This window comes from Schistocerca serialis, chromosome 9, assembly GCF_023864345.2.
Source record: "Schistocerca serialis cubense isolate TAMUIC-IGC-003099 chromosome 9, iqSchSeri2.2, whole genome shotgun sequence".
NCBI classification, from domain to species: domain Eukaryota; kingdom Metazoa; phylum Arthropoda; class Insecta; order Orthoptera; family Acrididae; genus Schistocerca; species Schistocerca serialis.
Window position 1 is genome coordinate 147956289 of NC_064646.1, and position 8892 is coordinate 147965180.

Sequence of the window (8892 nt, forward strand, 5' to 3'; positions counted from 1 at the left end):
CCATCAGTGCCTTCTCGAGCCTTATGGTAACACGCCTAACAGCAGCATTAAGGTGAGGCCAATCATGATGCTGAAACAGTTGCACGAAGTGCACATCAATGCCACCAGTTTGAGTAGCTATCAGTTCTATGAGGTGAGTTAATATGGGACTTGAGAGGTCACTGATGATTGTTGACAAAGCATATATTTTGGTGGTTCCAGATGAGAGCAGGCATAGGTCTGGCTATATTAACATGACCAGAACCTAAATAGAATTGGGAAGGGATGGTTGTGGAAGCTTATAATTAACAAGATAGTAGGTAAATGTGGCATCACTCAAGACCAAATTTCAGTGATAACATGTGGAAGGGCTAGCCCTTTATAGGACAAAGTGAGCTAGGAGGTATTCCTGCTTGAGGAAGGGTCGTTTGATGCCAAAATATAGTATAATAAATGGGAAATCCAGATCAGAAGGTCCACTAGTTTTATTTCATAAAAGTATTAGGGCAATTAAAGGCAAAGTAGATGAATTTGCTAATACATCTTGACACTGCCATTTTATGCATCTCAGAGCATCATTTACGTAGTAAAGAAATACTGAGGCTTCCCTTGGAGTGGTTTATCTTGTCTAAAATACATGTGACAAGTTCATTGTAGAAGGACGGAGTGGCCATCTATGCCAAATGTAATGTCTCATTCAAGAGTTGATATGTCAAAACGTGCAAAGGCCAAATATTTGAAGATTGTGCAGGAGAGTTTGAATTTTCAGGGGGAAAAAAACTTTTCATTATAGATCCATACAAATCCCCCAGATCAGACTGCAGGGTTTTTCCTCTCTAGACTTGATGCTGTGCTAGGCTTGGTTCTTATGAAACATGTATTGATTTTGTGTGAGGATTTCAATATTAATTTTCTCATTGATTCTCCAGTAAAAATAATGTTTATGGATTTACTTTAATCTCACAATCTGGCAGGGGCAGTATACTTTCCAACTAGAGTTTAGGGAAACAGCAGCTATCATAGACAATATCTTCATAGATTGTTCTCTAATTTATGGTCATAGTTTGAGAAATGTTGGTACAGACTGTAAAACCATGATGCACAGACAATAATAATGGAAGGAGGCAAGGCAGAGTCATAACCCAAAGTTGTAAACAAAAGACTTAGGAACATGAGTCTAACTGCAGTGCAGTCATTTAAAGACAACACTGAAGGCCTAACTTGGCAAAATGTTGACAATACAAATGACTAGAATGGCAAATATACGTTACTTCAAACCTTCATCACTTTCTTTAATAGCTCATTCCTGATAAAAAGTGCAGGCACGTGAGCAGTACTTATAAGCAACCAATTTGGATAACTAATGGCATTAGAATATAATGTAGGAGAAAGTGAGAGCTTTATCACAATATGAAGAGGTTGGTAAAAGAATTTTACTGTAGACAATACAGCAAAGTTTGTGGAATGTCATCAGACAGGCTAAAACATTGTATTGCACTAAGATAATAGAAAGCTCTCAGAACAAAATTAAAACTATGTGGTAAATTGTGAAGAAGGTATCAGGCAGAATATGATTGCTCAACATATTAAACCCTTCTCCTCTTGCCAATAGTCGGAAAGGTAAATCAGAATTTTATTGGTACAGGTAAAAATGTAAAACTCTTGAAAGCAAGTGCTCCATGACAATTATATCATGTGGAGCTACAGGGAACAAGCAAAGATGAAACTGAATCAGTTATTATTTTATTAAAGAGTAATGACTTCCACGGGTATGATTATATTTCAAGCAGGATTATGAAGACCAATGCACCATACATTAGTTCTATATTTAGTCCCTTTGCAATGAGTCTTTCAGATGTTATCAGTTTCTAACAGATTGAAATAATCATAACTGAAACTACATTATAAAAAGGGTGAAAGAGATAACATATACAATTACTGCCAAATTTCTTTATTATCAGTATTTTCAAAAAAAATTTGCAGAAGGAAGGTATAAGATAGTAGTCACACACCTCAGTACACATAATTAGCTTCCCAACTCAGTTTTGCTTGAGGAGGGAGTAACCACAGAATATGCTATTTACTATTTTATATGTGAGGAACTAGCAGGAGATGATGATGGGTTGAGGACAGCAGGTGTTTTCTTTGATATAACAAGAAAATTTGATTGTGTGGACAGTGCATGCTTTTGTGTAACGTGGAAAATTATGGATTTAGGGAAGAAGCTCAACAATAGTTTGCTTCATATCTTAGAACCAAGAAGCAGAAGGCTGTCCTCCAGTGCCCACAGACAGATAAGAGGTTTGAAGCTGACGGGGGTCATGTAAAGTGATGGGTGTCACAGGGTTCTCTTCTGGATCCATTGCTTTTCTTGGTGTAGATCAACAACCTGCCACTAAACATGATAACTGACACAAAAATTGTTCTTTTTGCAGATGAAAAAAGTGTTATTATAGAAGATGTAGAATGCAGTTAAATGACACAGCTAATAGGGTGGTCAGTAACATCAGCATATGCCTTCAGGGAACAGATTAACAATTAACTATAACAAAACACAATTCATACAGTTTTGGGCACCGAACTTTTAAAAGTGAAATTTTACTGTCCAGAAGTGGTTACATAGTCAGAGAAGTTAACCATTTCAAATTGTTAGGACTGAGGGTGGACAGAAGTATCACATTCAAGATCTTGTGCAGGAACTGAATGCTGATATCTTAACTTTAAGAATGATCTCCACTACCTCTGACACTGAAACGCAAAGGACAGTGTACTTTGATTACTTCCACTCTGTTACCTCATAGAGCATTATATACTGAGGCAACCATCAAGAATATTTTTGATACAGAAACTCCTGCTTGGAGTGATCTGCAGTGTCAGTTCATGAAATTCGTGTAGATCCATTGTTACTATGGTCAAAATGTAGAGATCCACCACATCACTTAAGTAACAAAACAGAAACTAAAGCAGAAAGTGAGTGAGGGGAAGATAGTAGTTCTGCAACAAAAAATGGCCAGGTGCATGTAGGACTTGCACCGTGAAAGTTCCATTTGTGTATATAGACAGTTCATGCATCCTAGAAATCAAGAACGTCGATAATTTTTGCCTTTTGTCAACATTGATACTGGCAAGACATCAGTCCCAGGAATTCCAAGGTGTTTGAGAATGTTTTAATTTTTGAAGTCGAGTAACAAATGACAAAAGAAATATTTTTTGTGTGATATAATTACAAATTAACCATTTTCTAATGTTTCCCTTTTACTTGTACTCTGAAACCTTGCTTTTTGCCAAATTTCATGATTAACAGGTCAACGGGGTGTACCCTACAGGTTTTAATAAGCGAGTTTGCAAATATAATATTATTTAACATAAATGTCCATATCTTTTGATTGCATTGCCTTAAAACCTTAACCACTAGGAGGCCACAGACCTATATATGTGACATAAATTTCAACGTGATATATCTACCAATTCATAAGAAAAAGGCATCTTAACAGATTGATGGAGAGAGAGAGAGAAAGAGAGAGAGAGAGAGAGAGAGAGAGAGAGAGAGTTGTATAACAAATTGCCAAAAAACAATTTTTTTGTATGATATAATTACAAATTAACAATTTAGAATTTTTCCCTTTACTTGTATGTGGGACCTTTCTTCTTGCCAAATGTCATGATTCTAGGCCAATGGGAAGTACACTACAGGTCTTGATGAATGAGTTTGAGAGTATCAAAATATGGCCATATCTTTTGATTTCATTGACTTAGCAGCTGCTAAACCCTAATATGTGACATAAATTTCAACATGATATATCTACCCGTTGATGAGAAAATGGGTTTTTAATAGTCAGATAGACAACAAAGTGATCCTCTAAGGGTTCCTTCTTACTATTGATGTATGGAACCATAAAAAATGACAAAATCATCTTCAAAAGGAATATTTCTTTTTGATTAACTCACGAAGGGTGAAACAATAACTGGAAAATACTACTCAAGTCTTTTATACAAACTAGATAATCAAGTTTGAGAGAGGAAGCCTGGACTGCAAAATTGTGCTGTTCTCTGGATTTGCTTCAAGTCCTAGTACTGCCTATTCTCATAAATAAACAAATTTACTATTGGAGGATAATTGGTATGGGGAATATGATGTAGGTGGTGACCTGGTAAAGGTAGCTACTCAAACTGGTGGCACTAATGTGCATTTCATGCAGCTGTTTCAGTTTCATGATCGGCCTTTTCTTAATGCTGGTGTTAGCCCCATTAACATGGTGCTGGAGAGGGAGCTGAAGGCAGAGGATATGGGTCACATTTCAGTGGTGCCAGCTGGGTCCATCAGTAGCTGGGTTTCACTAGGCATGGCTTGCACCTCAATAGGTATGGGAAGGGGAGGCTGGCAAAGCTTATAGGTGACAGTATAGTGGGTGGTGGTGGGATCACTCATGGAAAAATTACTGTAGTAGTTGGTGTTAGAGCTGCACCTTTTTTAGATTGAAGTCAGCTGATAGGAATCGCTGCTTAAAGGAAGTCCCTCTAACTAAGAGGTCGCCTTTGGAGGATGTCATGTTTCCAATGAGAGAAGGAATTAGCATATGTCATCAAAATGTAACAGGTATTAGAGATAAAGTTCATGAGCTGTTTACATATGTTGACTCTAAAATTTTTGGCATGTCAGAGCACCACTTACAAAATTTCACAATTCACAGGCTTCCTTTACCAGGATACAGATTAGCTGGCTGTTTAACATGGAGTTCCTTGCTGGTAGGGGGAGTGGCTATGTATGTAAAAAACACTATTCCATTTGACTCCATAGATGTATCACGGTACTGCAATGAACAGATACTAGAATGTTGTGCAGGGGCAGTTGAATTTAGTGAAACTAAACTTCTAATTGTTGTTGTTTATAGGTCCCCCACCTCTGACTTCAGCGCACTTCTGCTCAAGCTAGAGAGGGTTCTTGATTCACTCTGTAGGAAGTACCAGAAATTAGTTATATGTGATGACTTCAATATAAAAGGATGTTGGTAGATCTCCTAAATTCATATGATCTGATGCATTTTTTCCAACTAGGGTGCAGGGGAACAGTAGCACAGCGGCAGATAATATTTTTATTCATTCTTCATTACTAGATGGGCATTCTGTTAGTACAATGGTGAATGGCCTTTCAGACCATGATGCACAAATTTTATTAACACTAAAAGGCTTTTGTACTCAAACAAATGTAACATATAATTACAAACTATGTAGGAAAGTTAATCCAACAGCAACAGAGAGTTTTTTAAACCTTGTCAAGGAACAAGAGTGGCAGGATGTTTATGGTGCCAATAACATAGATGATAAACATAATACTTTCCTTAACATATTTCTTATGCTCTTTGAGAGTTGCTTTCCATTAGAACATCCTGAATGGGATACTAGCAGTAATAGGCAGCCTAGGTGGCTGACAAGTGGGATAGGGATACCACGTAGAACAGAGGAGGAATTATATCAAAATGTTAGAAGTAGACACAATCAAGCTACAGTAGCCCATTACAAACAGTATTGTAAAGTGCTTAAAATGTTCATCTTCAACTTTTGTGGTCCTGTCCTCCTCAGTTGCGCGTAATACTACGGTATATTGATAATTTTCACTTATGGACCGTCTGACAGCTTAAAATGTTATTAGGAAGCCAAAGAGTATGTGCTATGAAAATAGAATAGCTAATTCACAGGATAAAATTAAAACCATATGGTCAGCTGTGAAAGATGTGTCTGGTCAGCAGCACAAGGTTGACGATATAAAGTCAGTTCATAGGAAAAATATTTCTGTTGCTGATAAACCAGATATATGTACAATATTTAACAATCATTGTCTGAGCATTTCTAGTGAATTAAATAAAAATTTAGTTTCTACACGCAATCATATAACTTTCTTGGCAAATGCCTGCCCAAGATTGATGTCTGAAACACTCCGCTGTGATACCAAGAAGGGAGAGAGTTAGTCTATAATTAAATCACTGAAGACTAAGGACTCTCATGAATATAATCGAGTGCCTAGCAGAATATTAAAGTAGTGTGCTGCACATGTTAGCCCTGTATTTAGCCATATTTGTAATTTTTCCTTTGGGAGTGGTCAGTTTCCTAAACAATTAAAGTACTCAGTAGTAAAGACTCTTTATAAAAAGGGATAAAAGAATAATGTAGACAATTTTAGTCGTATTTCTATGCCATCAGTGTCTACTAAAGTTATTGAAAAGGTTGTGTATGTAAGGATAATTGTTCATTTTATGTACAGTTCGGCTTTAGAAGTCATTTAACAACTGAAAATGCTATATTATCTTTTCTCTGTGAGGTACTGGATGGGTTAAACAAGTTCATGGCTAGTAGAACATAAACTAATGTTAAATCACAGTAAGACTCAGTTTTTACAGTTTCTAACACACAATTCAACAAAACCTGACATTTTAATTTCACAGAATGGGCATATGATTAGTGTAACTAAACAGTTCAAATTTCTAGGTGTTCACATAAATAGTAAACTGTTGTGGAAAGTCCACATTCAGGATCTTGTTCAAAGACTTAATGCTGCCATTTTTACTATCTGAACGGTGGTTGAAGTGAGTGATCATTCGGCATGAAAATTACTCTACTTTGCTTATTTTATTCACTTATGTCATATGGTATTATATTTTGGGGTAACTCTTCCCATTCTAAAAGGATATTTTTGCCTCAGAAATGGGTGGTTCGGGCAATAAATGGTGTAAGTTCACAAAACTCTTGTTGACCCCTGTTCACTAGTCTGGGGATTTTGACATTGGCCTCTCAATATATATACATTCCTTACTGTCATTTCTTGTTAACAATATTAGCTTATTCCCAAGAATAATAATCCACACGCTTTCAAATCAGAACTGAAGCATTTCCTCATGGATCGCTCCTTCTATTCTGTCGAAGAGTTCCTTGAAAAATTAAGCTGACTCTTGTATTGTTGATAGCACTTACTTAAACTTATGGATTGACTTTTTTTGTGTTCATAAACATTTTATTTTTACTTGTTATTACTTTTATGTTGTAATTTCATGTATGGCATGTTCCATGACCCTGGAGATTTGCTCCTCAATTTTGTCACATGGAACTTGATGTGCAAATAAAATAAAATAAAATAGAGAACATTTTGAACTCAACAAAGGGTCCCAGTAGCCACAAACGATTTTAGCACCCTCAGAATCATACACTGGTGGTGAAGTTTACTCAGTTGAATAGCGTTGGTCAGCGTGCTTTGAACTGAGAAGGAACTATGTCAAAAAAGAAGTGCATTTTCAATCTTAAAATCAGTCTGTCATCACTTAATTGTGGAACAATCTTTCTCTTCATTAATTAAGACAGAGTGTTTTGTAGATCTTGCCATGAAGCAAGTTATACATTGATGAGCAGAAGCAGCCACTGGAAGATAGTATCCACAAATATAACATTGACAGTATAGAGATGCTTTATAAGCAGTAAACATATGAAGGATGTGCATAATTACTGCAGTTTGGAACAGGTATCATGCTTTCAAACACACTATTCATAAGGTAATACCATGTTGTCCTACATCACTTAAAAGTTTACACCTGTCAAGATATAGAAAAATATCTTTCCTCAATGGATGGCTAAAAATTTATTTCAGCAAACAGTTGATAATCTGAAAATTATAATGTTGAAGTAGTTATAATCTATGAAGGCTTACATCATTACTGGATTTTCTTTGTGATATGTCGTTTATCAAAATATAAAGAAAACATTTTTACTGCACAAAAAGAAATAATCAAATCTTTTGAAGATTAAATTATTTCAGAAAGAGTTCAATATGGTTGTAGTACTGATTTCACAGTCATAAATTGCAATGACTATTATTGTTATATGCCACTTACATCTGGATTCAACCCATGAAGATAATTTGCTGTGGCACAGAAATTTCAAAAACTGTTGCAGATTTCAAATCTTTGATGAACCATTCTTAAAATATTTTTTTTCCAAATTCACATTTATACAACTGTACAGTTAATAATGACATACATGTCTACTACAGGGCAGTTACTGTCTCTTCCCATGTTTCAATTTAACTACTTGTCCCTGGGCTACCTGGTGCCCTTGAAAATCAATACAGCTTCATATGTGAAGCACTGAACAGCTATAATATGAAGACACATGTTGTCTATACTTGAGACATATATATGGAGTCACAAAATTTATACTCAACTCCAACAACAAATTCTACTTTTGTATCCTATGATATTGCAGGACTACAAAATAAAATACACTGTACAAAATCTTTTTATAACTATGAACACAGTAAAGAAGACAACAGATATTCTAAACATGAAAGCCAAAGCCTCTTAGTACCAAACTGAAGCAATTGTACATTTAACTTAGGAACAAATTAGTGGTCAAACTTACAGCTGCTGGTGAGAATGGCACTAGATTGTGCCAAATACACACAGAAAACAGTAGCTAGTAAATTCAACATTGTGTGTGTCATGGAGGCTCTCCAAACCAGGTCTGCTGCACCTCATCTGAAAGTCGCTGTGCCATAGCCACTTTTATTAGAGGTTGCTGCTATGATTGTTCGTTTTTTAATACATGTTTCCTTTCAAGGGCAAGTGACTTGCAAGATTCCAGATGGTGGTTGGCCACTGTGTAACAAAAGACTTAAATATTGGTAGTGTTGTCATCTTTGTGGCATGAATGAATTACTTAATAACCTACGAAATGAGCTCATTATCAGGAGGGTATTGAATGCTTTGTCATTCCTTTTTGTAATCATATCTCCTCCTGCCCACTCTTTCATATATTGTGAAGAAGTAATCTGCCACTGTGAGTTGCACGAGGGGTCAAGGCTACCTGACATCCTTGAAACTCTTATTATGTTCTACTGGTTCTTTCATTTACATCCATCAGATCAAGTTC

General features: G+C 36.1%; 1 protein-coding gene across 1 annotated transcript in view; it reads right to left on the reverse strand.

Moving 5' to 3' along the window:
- LOC126419089 (low-density lipoprotein receptor-like) overlaps positions 1–8501 on the reverse strand; it is a 76091-nt gene extending 67590 nt beyond the window's left edge. The window contains exon 1 of the mRNA XM_050086182.1: positions 8383–8501. Within this exon, the coding sequence (XP_049942139.1) occupies positions 8383–8464 (82 nt within the window). The 5' untranslated portion in view covers positions 8465–8501. The remainder of the gene's footprint in view (positions 1–8382) is intronic.
- Positions 8502–8892: the final 391 nt, after the last annotated feature.